This window comes from Bombus pyrosoma, linkage group LG12 (assembly GCF_014825855.1).
Source record: "Bombus pyrosoma isolate SC7728 linkage group LG12, ASM1482585v1, whole genome shotgun sequence".
NCBI lineage: Eukaryota > Metazoa > Arthropoda > Insecta > Hymenoptera > Apidae > Bombus > Bombus pyrosoma.
The window spans coordinates 8,461,789-8,478,642 of record NC_057781.1 but is presented as its reverse complement, the minus strand read 5'-3'; the positions used below and the strand labels follow the sequence as shown (position 1 = coordinate 8,478,642).

The 16,854-nt window shown below is 30.8% G+C and overlaps 1 protein-coding gene across 13 annotated transcripts; it reads left to right on the top strand.

The window, feature by feature from the left end:
* Positions 1–718: 718 nt before the first annotated feature.
* On the top strand, positions 719–16,838 carry LOC122573737 (intersectin-1). Of its 13 annotated transcripts, none has more exons than XM_043740500.1 (38): positions 719–1,053; positions 1,173–1,228; positions 1,449–1,602; positions 1,687–1,835; positions 1,914–2,141; positions 2,479–2,574; positions 3,276–3,365; positions 3,773–3,946; positions 4,087–4,110; positions 4,392–4,550; positions 4,638–4,995; positions 5,082–5,295; positions 5,373–5,524; positions 5,608–5,730; positions 5,811–5,949; positions 6,015–6,329; positions 6,415–6,786; positions 6,867–7,018; positions 7,100–7,301; positions 7,368–7,652; positions 7,788–7,898; positions 8,071–8,166; positions 8,276–8,284; positions 8,454–8,591; positions 8,687–8,813; positions 8,898–9,062; positions 13,185–13,312; positions 13,392–13,498; positions 13,571–13,643; positions 13,706–13,912; positions 13,988–14,071; positions 14,156–14,311; positions 14,382–14,528; positions 14,595–14,835; positions 15,010–15,084; positions 15,317–15,391; positions 15,639–15,812; positions 15,893–16,838. In XM_043740500.1, the coding sequence occupies exons 2-38, from the start codon at positions 1,207–1,209 to the stop codon at positions 16,042–16,044; spliced, it is 5,673 nt and encodes a 1,890-aa protein (XP_043596435.1). In that variant the 5' UTR covers positions 719–1,053; positions 1,173–1,206; the 3' UTR covers positions 16,045–16,838. The 13 variants fall into 13 exon arrangements, with proteins under 13 accessions (XP_043596435.1, XP_043596443.1, XP_043596445.1 ...); XM_043740499.1 differs by having other exon boundaries at positions 720–1,053; positions 6,867–7,024; XM_043740507.1 differs by lacking the exon at positions 2,479–2,574 and having other exon boundaries at positions 720–1,053; positions 6,867–7,024.
* Positions 16,839–16,854: the final 16 nt, after the last annotated feature.

Genomic DNA, 16,854 nt, shown 5'->3' with positions numbered 1-16,854 from the left:
TCATTTCCAGTTGTTCAAAGAAAAACAAAGTAAGATTTCCTTATTCCTACCTTCTTCTCAATTTTGTATTTTGCATAGTTACTACATATTTCCTTTTCCTTCTTTGCAAATATTAATGGACCAATTGATTCTATACCTGTTTAAAAAAAGTAGTTGATGGTAATTAATAGGTTATTCATACTTCCGGTCTCGAGTGTAACGATGTAAGATTATATTTTTAAACGAGTAAACAATATATTGATCGTTTGATGCAATGTAATAACATTTGAACCATCGTGTAGAATTTTCTACTTAACCATTTTTGACCTGAACTTGTTCGTAAAATATTAGATTACTACCTTATTATTCTATTAGCTGAATCTATTGTTTAATTTCAATTGTGAAGTCTTCTTTCTGGCATATGTGTTTAACAAGGTCGACCAGATTAATGGAGTAAATTTCGAGGAAATACGATACTTCATTATATCGACACCAATATTTATATATTAAATTATAGCATTAATCAAACATTGTATCAATAACAACAAATAAATACAACAAATAAATATGATATACGTGTTAAAGGATTTCTTCTATTGAATGAAGTGCAGGAATTTTGAACGTTCGAACTAAGGGTTGCGGAAATAGCGATTTCTGCCGAAAATGAACGAGGCGGTTTCGGGTGAGCTATCGATTCCTCCCGAAGATTTACGGAAATAACCGAGGTCGTGAAAGTGACGTATGTACGTCAGTAGTGTGGGCCGACCCGCGTACTGTCGGTATAGTAAAGAAATCTGTCTGATTCTGTTTCTTACTAAAGGATCGCTAACGTCGCGACATGCAATCATGAATTTCTTTTAGTAAAATTGTAAAAAAGGTCTCATAACCAAAGAAAGTAGCTCACTATTGTATGTTTGTGTAACTGGCGTGAGAAAAAATCTTGCTCTTATACGTGTGCGTTAGGGTCTCGATCAATCTTCAAGTTCATGAACTCGTAGTATTCAGTTAATTGGGTTTGTTCGTGATTGAATCTACGCTAAATTTATAGCGTTTCGACAATTCTTCTTTCGTGAGGTACATACCGAATCACTTTCGCTCAGTTCGGTCACCATGACCTAACCTTGAAATTACAAATTTCTCTCATCGATTTCTGCAATAATTTTTATAAAAGTTATATATTTATTTAATTACAGATTTAATTCGGTGGTCACCTACGGGTGAACAGAGATGGCCACCCCTCAAACTCCGGGTAAGTCAATTATTTCTTTGTTTCCAAGCCTAGTGACAAGCATGCTCCTATTTAGTTGTCATGTTGACAGTAACTGAATTAAGGAGAGAACTGAAATTTCTGATTTTGTAGATGTTATTGATTGAGTATTAGACCATTTCACAAATACTTTTACTTTCATTCAAAAGAAGTCGTTTATTTGAATATTATAAGATAAAAAAGGAGATGACAATTCTTTTAGGTATGGATCCTTGGGTAATCCAACCCAGAGAACGTGCAAGATATAGAGAGCAGTTTGATTCTTTAAAACCAATCAATGGAGTTGTTACTGGAGAGCAAGCAAAAGAATTTTTACTTAAATCACAGCTTCCACCTGTCATCCTTGGACAAATATGGTATTAACATTTTATTATTACATCACTCTGGTATTTAATATCTTCAGAAATTATCATACATATCATAAAAACATGATTATATAGGGCTTTATCAGATACAGATGCAGATGGAAAAATGGACATAAATGAATTTAGTATTGCATGTAAATTAATTAATTTAAAGTTACGTGGTTTTGAAATTCCTAAAGCCTTGCCTTCAGCTTTAATACAGAGTTTGAAGTCACTTTCTGCCAGTAAGTATGATAAAGGTAGTAAATAATCAAGATTACTTCAATTATGAGTCCTGAACTTTAATGTTTGATAATATTTAGGTGATAGTAATGTTACGAACTTAACAAACGGAGCTGCTAATATTCTACCACAGAATAATGTTGCTTCATTAGTAAATTTATCTGCTCCACCGCAAGTTCCAGTACAGCCTTTAATTAGTGGGATGCCTATGACTGGATCTGTTCCACGTCCGCTTATAGGACCACCACCTGTAAATGGACCATTACCAGGACATAATATTAGGCCTGTTTCACCAATGACCTTACCAGGTGATTACTCTAAAAATTGTATGTTCAAGTATCTAAAGCATATATAAATGAGTACATATGGTGAAAGAAATATAAATTTTCATAGTATTCATCAAAACTCTTACACTACTGCTAAGAATTCTATTTCACAACAAATACAAATCATCTTTCAGTTGAATTTATGATTGATATATATCATAACAGCAAAATATTCCATTATCAAGAATTAGGGTCTATTTCAATTACTACCATTGTTTACTATAGATATTATAGATCCAAAAAAATAAGAAAAAAGATACATTTTATCTAACAAACAGCATTATGTAGCATTATTATACTTATGCATCATACTACACAGCATCACGACAAAGTAGACAGAATGTGGCTGCCACTACACATGCCACAACTCACACAGCGTCAAAGCCACCTGCTCGACCTGCACCACCCTCTGTGGGTATGTTATAAGAAGTGGATGTTTACATATGAATGATTATGTCTGAATTTTCTTCTATTTTGTTCTTTCAAGTTTGTAAAAATATTATGATTTTTCTTTAAGGCATATTTTTTCCTTTTTCTTGATATTATCAATAATATAATGTTATAATGTGCTGTTGTATATGCATTAATATTTTGAATGCAGACTCATTTTTGCATGAAAGAACTCGCTATATTCTAAATAATTATTTATATTTTATTAGATCTAACTTGTAAAAATATTATATGTCATTGGTATCATTTTAAGAACATAAAATATAATTAACTTTGTAATGTAAATAATACATATTATTTAATATTAACATATATAGTAATGTGTACAATATCATTATCAAAATGGTATTACATTGTATTTTACACAATTACATATCACTAAAAGACAACACAAACACTTATCTTCAAAAGATATACTTTTATGCTTCACGTCTATGTCTATGTTTTTATTTCATTATAAAAACACACAATACAGTATGTATATTATATGTGACACTATATGTATAATCAATGTTGCACAATGGCTTTGTTCACTGACTACGCATATACATATTCTACTCTATTATTTTTTCCTCTCTATATATATCTTTTATATATATATATAACTGCCCACTTATGCAACTCTGTATACAATAATATAATATTTGTGCTGCAAAAAAAAAAAAGGAATCGTGCCTTCTACAAGTACTACCACTACTGTTACCACCACTCCTAGTGGTGGTGCTTCTCAAAGACCTACACCACCCTCAAATATTGGTATGTTTCAAAGTGCAAAGAAGATTTGAGAAGTAGTTTATCCATTTATTTAAAAGATAAAATTGCATGTAAATCTAGATAGTTCCCCATATCTTTAGAATTAAATTTTAATATAAAGAAATGATTCCTTTTTGCATTATATATTATTGCAATAAACATCTTACTTTAATAAAAGATCATCCAATAGCATCAAATACATACTTTTTATAAAATGCACATAATTATGAATTAGTTTTGCCTTTATTACTAATCTTTCCAGTTGTTGCAGCTGTAATTTGTATTATTTTATTTTTCAATTACTTTGCTATTGCTTTGCTTTGCTGTTATATCATGTTTTTATTTTATACATCTTATTTAAATTAATTCTTTAATGAGATTGTTTTTAAAAATGTAATTATGTATTTTAGGGGCAAATTTTTCACCTGCTACTAGTGGTCCACCACCAAAGCCAGCACCGCCTTCATTTCCCAATAGCCCTGTCGCTACCGGGATTTCATCAGTCAAAGTTCCACCTGTTTCTGCCACGGCTATTGTTCCTCCTGTTGTTCAATCTGTACAACCAATGACTACATCTACCATGGGTAAAGCCATATGTTCTTTCTTCCACAGTCTGTTTCTTCATTATTTCTTAAATATTTATTTAGATCTTTAGTTTCTAGTGATATATTTGAATCAGAAAATTTATTGATTTGTGAGTGATGTTTTATTCCTTTTTTTACAGATTTACTTGATCTTGAGTTTTCAGGTATACTTTATTAAATTCTGTAGAAAGACATAGTTGTTATTTTTACTTAATTTAACTAATAAATAATGTAACTTAAATATTCTTTTATGGTATTCTTAAATCTTGATTTTCCTATACCTTAAGCTAAGACTCTAATATAAGAAATACTGCACTACTGTAGATAATAAACTATGATAATTAGTAATTTAACATTATTAACTAAATCATTCATCGGATAGTATTTTTAATATCACTCAGAAGCAGATAACATATATTTAATAAACATGTTTTTTTTCAAACAGGGATGTCTGCAGCAGCATCAATTGCACCTTTAAATACAACTCCAACACCAATGGCTGCTTTTGGTATGGCACAAGCAATGCCTATGCAACCATTATCTTGTACTAGTATGATTGCAGGTGGTTCTACTATGGTACCGTCTATTGCACCAATATCCACTGGTATATATAATTTAAGTTTTGTAATCATAAAGTATCTTGTTTTATTGTTACATGACATGATTCATTATTTGCTACATTTTCTTTCAGGAACTGGTGTAGTATCGACTCCTCCAGTTGTAGGTTTACCTCTAGTATCAGCAACCACAGCAAGTACGTTAGTGAATGGTGTAATTGCTCAAACACCAGTATCCACAAGTACACCATTAAGCACAACTGCACGTCCACCAAGTATAGATAGGGTGGGTTCGGTTGATTCACAACATAGTCAGCATTCAGTAGGTTCTCCGCAATCTGTGGAATGGGCTGTACCTCATCAAACAAAATTGAAATATACTCAATTATTTAATACCTGGGACAGGGCGCGATCTGGATTTCTATCTGGTCCTCAGGCCAGAAATATTATGGTGCAGTCACAATTACCTCAACAAGTGTTGGCACAGATATGGTATAATAATATAACAACAAATATTAAACAATAACAATCGAAAGGATAATTCTTAACATTTCTATAGAATATAAATGTGTTACTAGGGCGTTAGCGGACATGGATTCGGATGGTCGTTTGAGTTGCGACGAATTTGTATTAGCAATGCATTTATGTGATATAGCTAAGCTTGGTGAAAAAATACCTACCACGTTACCAATTGAACTTATACCACCTGCATTCAGACGTCAACGACAAAGTAGCTTAACACTTTCACAAACTGGAACGGAAAACGTAGATCCATCGGCTGGTATGCCACAAGTAAGTTCACTTTTTTTGTTTATCTATGTTTAAATAATTTCATAATTATGTATAATAATATGTATTATATATTACAGACCTCTTTTGAAGACAAACGTAAAGAAAACTTTGAGAAAGGACAAGCGGAGCTAGAACGTAGACGCAAGGCTTTATTAGAAATTCAACGTAAAGAACAAGAAGAACGTGAACGAAAAGAAAGGGAAGAGGCTGAGAAACAAGAGAAAATTAGGTAAACAAATGTTTCCTGGAAATTGGATAGGTGAACGTTTGTATTAAAGTGTTTTATATTGACTGAGAGCAAATATTATACAGATTAGAACAAGAAAGACGAAGACAAGCAGAGATTGAGAAACAAATGCAAAGGCAGAAAGAGATTGAACAGGAAAAGGAAGAACAACGAAAACGAGCTCAAGAACAAAGAGAAGCAGCAAGAAAGTAAATGAAATTTTATATGAATATTTGCATCTATAAAGATCTTAAAAATTTCCAGTAATGCAAATTTATTTTTTTAACAGAGAGATGGAAAGACAACGACAATTAGAATGGGAAAAACAGAAATCACAAGAGCTTCAAACTCAGAGGCAAAAAGAACAGGATGTCTTACTAAAATTGAAAGCAAGAAATCAAACATTAACTATCGAATTAGGAACACTTGTAAGTATTGAAGACATTATTAATAAAGTAATTAGTATCTATATAATATTTTGGTTACAACGTAGAACGATAAAGTGAAAGAACTATCTCAAAAAATCTGTGACACTCGAGTTGGTGTATCTGGAGTAAAAACGACGATTGATGGAATGCGGTCAACACGTGATGCACAGTTACAAGAGATGGCTGCTTTAAAGAATAAACTTCGAGAACAAAACCAAAGATTACTAGCCTTGAGTCAAGAGAAAGCTCGAATCGAAGCAAAGAATAAGCTAAATACAGCTATGGAGTCGGCGGGCCAAGAAGCAATCAAAATGGCATTCGATAATAAGCAAATTACCCTGAAACAAATGAAGGATAAAATTGCTGATTTACAACAGCAGGTATACTTAAGTATATCAAAATACAGTGTAATATATAATATGTTAAAAGTGCTGTAATTTTGTAATATGAAATTAATATTAATAGATTGATGCTAAAATGGCTGACATAGAAAATAATAATGGCCAGCTTCAAGATATTAAAACGCAACTGGAAACTTTAGTGGCTGACTGTAAGAATCTTTACTTAACTTTCGAAGATAAAAAATTAAAAGTTTTAGAACTCAGAGCAAGTGGTGGTACTGGAACTGGTACTGATTATACAACATCTGCATGGGGTGATAGTGGTTGGAATGATACTTCAGCGGCAGTTAACGATTCTGCATGGCCTGTTAATGATACCACCACAACTAATGCAGTGGAAGAAACTACTCCAGGGGTTATGAAATATAGAGCTTTATACGAATTTGTAGCTAGAAATCAAGACGAAATATCGTTTCAACCTGGTGATATTATCTTGGTATTATTATAAAACTATATTCGTATATTAGAATAATATGAAGAACATAGAATATAAAAATTAAATTATTCTTCTAACAGGTACCGCCTGTTCAAAACGCAGAACCAGGATGGATGGCTGGTGAAATTCGTGGTCATACTGGTTGGTTCCCGGAATCTTATGTAGAACCAATAGATGTTGGCAGCGCAAATGATAATGCTTTCGTACAACAAGACAGTGTGGAGAAGAGAACGTTAGAGTTAGTTAATTAAACTGAAGTTGTAGTTAATTGTTAAAAAGATATATAATTTACTATTATGTTTATTTAATATAGAGGGATTGCTGAAGTTCCTGAGAATGTATCTGATGCCGGATCACTCGGCGATGAGCCTCCTCCTGTTGAACCTATCATACCTACTCTTGGATTAGGTGTAGTTTGTGATATGCAAGTAACCACCTTGTATCACTATCGTCCTACAATAGAGCAACATCTTCTCTTTGAAAAAGGAGATATTATTAAAGTAGATGAACAACAGGTTAGTATAAAGATATATTCACAGCGTATATATACATTTACATTAATGCATTTTTTAACACTTTAGGGGGATTGGTGGTATGGTACATCTGGTAATGGAGCTAAGGGTTGGTTCCCTAAATCGTATGTCAAGGAGATTTCTGCTAATCAAACTGCAGTAGTTGAAGGACTCAATGAATACTACGTAGCCTTATATCCATATGATTCCGCCGAGGTTGGAGACTTAACTTTCAACCAAGGAGAAGTTATATTAGTCACTAAAAAGGAAGGTGATTGGTGGACAGGCACTACAGGAGATAGGAGTGGAATTTTTCCTGCCAATTATGTAGAAAAATGTGATGCTCCAGATCAGGTAAAATGGCGGTTCTCTTTCCATTTTATTGAGTGAAGTTTGAGTAACTGATTTCAACTTTTGCTATACAATGTGATAATATGCATAAGAAATAAAACAAGATTTTAGAATTTTAACATATATAACATTAATCAGGCTGCCTCTATAACTACTAACGTATCTGAAACAACCGCGATTACTGAAACAACTGAGGACACAACCACAAGTAATCATGAAACAGCTACTTCAATTGCTCAGGCAACATTGGTTCGTAATATTTTGATTTTAATGCTTCTACTTCCTAACTATGTTGAGAATATATTTCCTCTGTATTGTAAAAAGCTATTGTGTATTTAAAAGCTTTATAGATTTAATTTTGTACGCATTAATAATTAGCCTGTAAGGTATAAAGATAGATGCACATATATCCCATGTTTAGCAAGCAGAGAAAACTGCTGAGCAACTCGAAGATGAAAGACAAGCCGCGGAAGATAGAGCAGAATTGCCAGATTTTTCCGCAATGGCTGCGCAGCAGGTAATTAATATGTGCTTATGACATATATGTAATTTAGGAATATTTAATATTGGTTATTTAATAAAATTCAATTGTTTTTTTTTTTATTGCTGATGTCCCGTTATCGCAGTATCATAAGGTACTTTATTTGTTATAAAGTGTACCTGCTAAGTACTGTCTTATATTTTGTGCTTAATATCCATATATTATGGCTTCATAAATAATAATATATATTTGTAATATTTATAGCATATATATATGAGTAGAATATATAGTATATTTTTATAACATAAAGGCTTTGTTAACAGAGAGGAAGGAAACCTGAAATTGTACAAGTTATTGCACCTTACCAAGCCACTAGTTCTGAGCAGTTAGATTTACAAAAGGGGCAATTAATAATGATTCGTAAGAAGACAGATAGTGGCTGGTGGGAAGGAGAATTACAGGTATAATTTATTAGTCCTTCCAAATTAACTATGATAAAATAATGTTTTTTTTTTATAATTGTATTATATTTGTATGTTCTTGCTTTACTGTTTAGGCACGTGGTAAAAAAAGACAAATTGGTTGGTTCCCAGCTTCTTATGTTAAACCTTTAACCAGTAGTAGCAATCGAAGTACACCTGTTTCTCATGGATATCAAGACTCTCCTACAGATCCAAATGTTGGTGAGTAGTTTTTAACTTTGTGTAATGTCATTTTATATGCACTAAACACGAGGAACATATCAGTAACATGTTTTACCAATATAGAACGCGTTATGGCATTGTACCCGTATCAGGCTCAAAATGAGGATGAATTAAGTTTCGAGAAAGGCGATGTTATAACCGTACTTGCAAAGGATGAAGCAGCATGGTGGAAAGGCGAATTAAACGGAATGTCTGGCGTTTTCCCTAGTAATTATGTATCTCCTATGTGTAAGTATTCTTTTTTATTTCAAAGTTTTACATTTCTTTTATAAAATTTGAAATATAATTTATGTCCATCATAAGTGGTTTAATAAGGAGCAGTTTTGAAACAGTTTTGTAACTTACTAGCGCAATACAATTTGAAATAATATGAAACAAATATAATTGCTATACCATATTTGCAATTTATAATACACGGATAGACGGACGACCGTCAGGTTTCAAATTTTATCATTATAAGATATAAATCGATGTTATGACAGTATCAGTCTTCAAAATTTTAATAACGCAATTTATAAATTAATACGACGGTCGTTTAGTAGGACCACGTAAAATAGTAATTTCCTGAATACTATTTCATTTACTTACACATAATGTATATTTTCATACTGTATAATTCTATATTTATAAAAATATCATAAAAATCTGCTTTTAAATACGTTATTATTTACATATTATAGTCATTTATATATATAATATTTATCTATTAACTTATAGAATTAATTTGAAATTAACTATAGATTACAGGCATAAATAAGATAGTTATTGAATATTTTGACAAGTTCTTTGATAAGTTAGATATATAAATATTACTTATTGATTTTCATTGTTTATAGTCTATGAAAACTACATTCTAATTTATGATAAAAAATTATACGGGAACAGTGTTTCTTTCACTATTATACACTACGGATGTTATGTGTGCTTCCTCCTCTGATATGGCTGCGTTCAAATTCCGCACTTTGGCTTGGAAAGCGGTATATCAAAGATAGCGGTACTTTACAATAATCGTTATTTTATCTTTTGTCTATTTATAACGGGTAATTTTTTGCGGAATCAGTTATCAAAGAAACGTACTTTCTCTATTATACAGCCTGCCTGTCTGCCTGCATGCCTGCCTGTCCGTCCGTCTGTCCGTTTGAGGTAGCTGCTTCGTTTCAATAAAATGTTTATAGGATTTTATATATATGTATACAATTAAAGGAAAATTATATAATATTATCTAATGTTTAGTACAAAATTTTAAATTTATCCCTATTTATAAATATCATATCATTAAGTGTAATCAAAGAGTTAGATAAGAAAAACATTTTATTTAGCATATATTATATCAAATTATAAACATTATCATTATAATATAAATAATCATTATAATCATATTTTTTATTTTACTTATTTTTATTATTTATTATCATTTTATTCATCTATATAATCTTTGTTAATTTGCTTTATTATTTTATTTAAGCTGAATTATAATATCAGTAGTAGTATCATAAAGCGAAATAGCTACTTCAAGGAATTTGAATATCTGTCATTAATACTTGGAAACAATCCTTTTTACTAATTGTTATCTTTCGCCTCTGCTTAACATGCAGCATAAAGGATAGCAGAGCAGCACCGCAGCATTGCAGGCTAAAATAAAAGCGTCTCGAGTGCAATAAGAATGATAGCAGTCTCTACACTGAACGCGACATGTTACAACCAACAAGTCTCATCGGTGGAGACAATGAGCATAGAAATGAAAGCAAAAGAAGGGAAAGACAGACTCAGGGCTGGTTCTTCGTTTTTATATTACTCCGAATTATTGCGAGTCTTTTTCTTCTGGTTCAGGGTCCTACTCGGTCCTTTATTTTCATTATCGTTCAAATTGTTACCATATGTTTTAATGACCATTATCCTTTAAACTATTGAATCTCTATGTATGGTTTACAAACGCAATTACCATTGCGCAGGTATATATATATATATATATATACCTATACTCATAAAGGAGAGCGCTAAATATTGAGTAAATAGTTAATATCGTGTTATTACAACCACCTGACATGTGCACCAAATCCTACCTCAACCCTCTACTTTAATTTAGAACAGAGCTTAAAAATCGAATATGATTTCTTTAACCATTTGGAATAGAATCCATTAGTATTTAATATTTCAAATAAAAATTAAAAGCAACATATATTTATTTAAGAAGTTTAATTTTTAGAGGACATTAAACGTACTTTCTGTTTATACTAGCACTTTTGGCCCAAAAGAAAATTTTTTAAAATCCTCAAAAAGGCGATTATATTCAAAGATATAGCTATAGTAGAACAGAAGCATTTTCTGCTAGAGGCAAAGACAATAAACATCGAAGTATTTATCTGTAAAACATTCATACTACTCTATGTATTTAACATTTGAACAGCTTTATGTGTAAATAAAAATATAGAAACATTATTAAATAATTAAAGGGCTTAAAGTGTTAGATCAATAAAAATTACGTGTACAAGTGCTATTAGTAGTATTAGAACTTTATAATTAATGTCCCTGGGAGTGAAGTTTCTTAAAATGTTTAACTGCTGCCTGTCTCTGTTCCCTTCTCTTCTATTAGCATTAGTACGTTATTTGGTGTGCAATACAGATGGTTTGTACAGTTATATTGCGCCGAGGCCTAGAGCAACAATATGGGCAACAGAATATTATTTTTCTGCTTGTCTTCAATGTAAAGGGAGAAGGAGTTGTTAAATCATAATGTTGAATATTTCATTTAACCTTTTCTTTGCCACGGGTGAAGAGTTTGTTACAATGTATAGGAGATATTTACATAGCCTTGAAATTTTTGAACAATTACACAGTCTATAACTTCTGTTTAAATTCAAAATTTTATATATAAGTATAGGAATCACAAAGAGATGTAGTAATACTGTGCATAATGTTTACAAAGAGAATTAAAATATTGCTCTCTTTTGAATTCAATAAGTTGTAACCAAATCCGTTGTTCCTATTTATTTATTCTATATATGTATAGTTATTATTTGTTTTCTGCTTTGAGTTTTGTCTGATAACATAATGGAAGATGATGTGCTCCTTCTTCACAGCCTTTTATTATAGAGCCTAAATCATCATTAAGATATCATTAATAATAATCATAAAGTTAGGTAGATATTATCTCCAGTGGTGAGAATGATTTGTTAAGTAATGTTATATTGTCGTAAACCAGTTTTTCCATCAATTTACCCCTGAGTATAATAGTTTAGATTATTTAAGGATAGGGTACCTAAATGTTATTTCACAAATATATTGTTATTTACTTATTCTTTATTTATATTTATTGCTTATAAGTTTACGAATCTCTGTGCTGAGATACTTAAATGTTGCTTTATTATTTTGAAATAATTTACTATTTTTACTCGTAATTACTCCTAATTTTGTAGTGTTTAAAATTTTATACAAATTTTGCGAAGTAATACAAAATAATTAGTAGAAGAAATCATTGAATGTACTGTATTACATTCAATATTCATTCCATTGAAATATTCAGGAATTTGATGGAATAACTAGTTTCGAATCACCGCAAAAGCGCACAGTAGATCAGCATATTTATACACTAATTAATCCTTTTACACGTTCTATATAACTCTTTGCAAAAAAAAGTGTATAAATATGCCTGATCATGGAACTAAACATTGTGTGCTTAATATTAAATATTCTAGATGCGCCCATAATCTTGTAATCTTTATCTAAACATGTTGACAATGTGTAAAGCAAGTTATGCAACTGGTTATTCTTAGATGAGAAAAATACTTGTGTAGTGCTATATCCTTAAGGTTGTTACTATTTGCAAAATATCCATATTGTTTGTTGTATCGTCGAATCTCATTATGAATCTCAAATTGTGTGTGGTATACTTTTGAGTGAAGGACACTGTATGAGTGTGAACAAGTTTAAATCGTTCTGTATTTATTACAGATTTTTGTTCACACTTCATGTGGATATATTTGAAATTTCTCATATGCATATACACGCCGTTCTTATACATATGTACACATATCCATACATAATATACAGACGTATTCGCAAAAATGCTGATTGAAATAAAGTATCTGTCTGTTGTAAAGTATTGTTGAGTACAACAATTCTCCATTACTCAGTGAAACCCGACGACTAACTTAAATACTTAGAATATTTTCTTATGATTTTTAAGTTTCATTTCTCAAACATTTAATTCTTACAAAATTGTATGTAATAATTTTGCTAAAAACTTCATTTATTATTTGGAGCAAGTTATTAAAATTAGCTAAAGTACATTAAAAAAAAAAAAAAAAATAAGAAGAGACTGAAAAAACCTTGCATACATTTTATGTGTAGCTAATGAGATGACAACTAACTTACTAGTGGCTGGATTGGATTCCATGGAAAGAAAGCGACAAGAATACATAAAAGAACTTATCACAACTGAACAAGCATATATAGAAGACATGAGACTTGTTCACGAAGTATATAACAATTTTTTATATAAAATAATTTCCTATGTGTTATATTTAAATTTATTTAAAAATAAAAATTCTTTTACAGGTTTTCGAGAAACCTCTCATTGAAAGTTTAGTTTTAACCGTGGATGAAGTAGATAAAATATTTGTTAACTGGAGAGATATTATTGCGTGTAACGATAATTTCTTAAGGTAGCGTTTTATATAAACATAATTCAAAAAACATTTACAATACCGGTTAATTATTTAATAAATATTTTTCAGAACATTACGGATACGACGAGATAATAGCGAAGGAGGGATTGTAAGAATGATTGGAGACATTCTATGTGAAAATGTAAATTTCTTTTACTGTTTATAATTAATTTTATATCATAGTTTAATATTCGTATATTTTAGATACCTAGAATGTCAGCATATATAAGATTCTGTAGCTGTCAAATATCCGCTGCTGTCTATCTTCAGAGATTGACTGAAACTATGCCAGAATTTGTCAAAGTTGCTCAAATTTGTCAGCAAGATCCACGTACAAAAGGAATGCCTTTGAGCTCTTTCCTTATAAAACCAATGCAAAGGATAACAAAGTATCCTCTTATTATTGGCAAAGTATCTATCATCTTTCTATCCTTGATTTCAGAAAAGTATAAACATCTTAACATCAATTTATCATTATTGTTTTAGATTTTAGAGCACACACCAGTTGACCATCCTGATAGGCAATATCTCCAAGAAGCATTGGCTAAAGCAGAAGAATTTTGTACTCAGGTAAAATTTTTAAAATATCAACTGTTCAATTAAAGAAAAAGGATTATTATCGTTTTAATATTAATTTGATTTATTTTACTGTAGGTAAACGAAGGAGTTAGAGAGAAAGAAAATAGTGATAGATTAGAATGGTTGCAAACACATGTGGCATGTGATGGTCTTGAAGAACAACTTATCTTTAATTCTTTAACCAATTCTTTAGGTCCACGAAAACTTCTTCATTTTGGTATACTTCATAAGGTAGGTCAAATCTAAGAGACCACATTTCTTTCATGTAATAACAATTTTATAATGCCTTAATGCCTCTTAGGCAAAAAGTGGAAAAGAACTTGTTGGATTTCTCACAAACGACTTTTTACTGTTTGCTCAACCAGTACTCAGCAGAAAGTTTTTATCCAGTGGACAACAGTTTTCATTTGAGAGAAACGAACATCAAAAATTCAAGATGTATAGAAAGGTATCTTATAGTAAATTACTGTAATAGCAGTATAACGGTACTAATAGAAATATTTATTTATTGTAGCCAATATTTTTAAACGAATTATCTTTTCTGGGTGATTCAGAGATGAATGGTAATATTAGTTTAGGTTCCTGTGAAGGTTCAGAAAATTCAACGAAAATATTGAGACTAAAAGACCAAAAAAAGCCAATAATATTATTAGCACCGTCTCCAAGTGAATGTTCACTATGGATCAGAAGAATTACAGAAGCAAGAAAAATATTTATGGAGAACGAAAAAACACGTTTGCAAAGACAAAGATCAAGTAAGTCATACTTTCGTTATATCTAGCTACATATTATTGTTAAGTTATAGTATACTCCGTGTTTATTTTTGTATCGTTCTTGTAATAGTAACTTTCATAAGTATAATGTAACGTATAAGAAATACTTACAATAAATTTAACGTATAATAACGCATAATATGTGTGAGTAAACAGAGCAGGCGCAATTTGGAGCGTGTGGCAGAATTCTTGTTACAGTGCTTGAAGGTTTCAATTTAAAGACAATACCTGGTAAGCTAAACTTGTGTGTGCTTAAGTTGTTTGCCTTTTCGTGCATGTGCTTTGTGCTTGCTTATGGTTGCTTGGTTGTTATTTTTTATTTTTCTGTAAAAGCGTACGATGAAAGGAAGCGTAATAAGCTTCACTACGAAATAAAACCATCGAGCGAAGCGGATTCGTATCGCAATTACACTCTCTAACTATACAATGCGATTTTACTAACAAAGATCTGGCATGATTGTAGTTCGCAGAAGACCACCCCAGGGTAGACTTCGATTAGTAATTGTGGAAGCTGAAGATTTAATTATGTTGAAAAAAGGTAAAATTTTCTGCTTGCATGGAAGTTTTACCTTGAGACTTGATACATGGACAGACTTTTCTTTTCTATCTCTATTGCTTCTTCATTTCTTAACTATATTACGCATGTATGGGAGACTGTATGTATGCAACTGCAATTTACACTTGCAATTTATGCTTTATTAATAGTATGAGCACTGTAATCTATTCTATATAAAATTAAATTTTTTAATGTTATAACAATTATAATAAGATATCGAACTTTATAGGAAAGTGCAATACATTTTGTAAAGTGAGTATGGGCTCACAAGAAGAGAGAACGGGTGTCATATCAGGAACTGATTGCCCTTTATGGGATACATCAATGCAGTTTCAAGTAAAGGATTTACTTGAGGATACTTTATGTATCACGGTCTTCGATAAAGGCTATTATAGTCCAGATGGTAAAATTAATTCTATACTTCTCATATAAACGTAACTAAAAGAATTTCAGAGTAACAAAATATTTTAAATATTATCACAGAATTCCTCGGCCGAGCAGAAATAAGAGTTGCTGACATAATGAGAGATAGTAGAGATTCGTGTGGGCCAATACAGAAACGTATTCAGTTACATGAAGTCGAAAAAGGCATCGTTGTGTTGAAATTGGATTTACGACTCTTTGGTAATCGATAAAAGGACTACATTACTCATATTTAGAAGTAAATGACTATGACATAAACTAAAAATTGTTACAGCTGACTAGATTTTCCATATCATTAATTATAAAAAAACAAATTCTTGCCTTAATGTAATTAGTAATTGTAGTTTGGTAATTATAAGTGATCAATAAGGGCACAAAACAATTAATATTTTATTGTATATTTATTTTATTGTATTTTAAGAAAGTTTATGATATATGCATTCTTTGCAATGCATCCTTTTTATCATATATTGATATTCTGATATTAGTTTATAAGAAAGCGAGTACTTATATTACTTTCCATGTTGTATAAAGTTCATTCAATCATGTCAATTCTTAGTCTTCCTTAGAAATTAATAATTTATATTCGTTTGAAGCGCTGCAGTATTATTGTTATTGTAAAATTGATAGTATATAGCCAGAGAGCATTTGTTTTTTGTATTAAACACATTGTACAAAGTATGAAGCATTTAGGAGGGCATTAATATAAATAAACGGAGTATGCAATAAATAATTTAGGAGTAATTTATTATATTAATTGCTTAATATATAATTGCGATCATCAATGAGAAAGTAGAAAATAAGTAATGTAGTATACATTCTTCAGACTGACTCGTTAGATAGATTCAGACTGACTATGATAATGTATGAAGTAGATGTACAAAATATGGTGGTTTCTACAATTTAACACAATAGAACTTTATCAAATTACTATATAGTCTATAAATAAAATAGATAAATTAATATAAATATAATAATTTCTTAATAAAATAAATATTGCAGATGATTCCTTGTAGTCATTG

Excerpts from the sequence above, each read along its gene's own strand:
- LOC122573737 (XM_043740499.1), top strand. The coding sequence starts at position 1,207 with ATGGCCACCCCTCAAACTCCGG. Across the intron at positions 7,025-7,099 it reads GTGGAGAAGAGAACGTTAGA|AGGGATTGCTGAAGTTCCTG; the intron begins GTTAGTTAATTA and ends TATTTAATATAG. Across the intron at positions 14,312-14,381 it reads ATTTTGGTATACTTCATAAG|GCAAAAAGTGGAAAAGAACT; the intron begins GTAGGTCAAATC and ends AATGCCTCTTAG.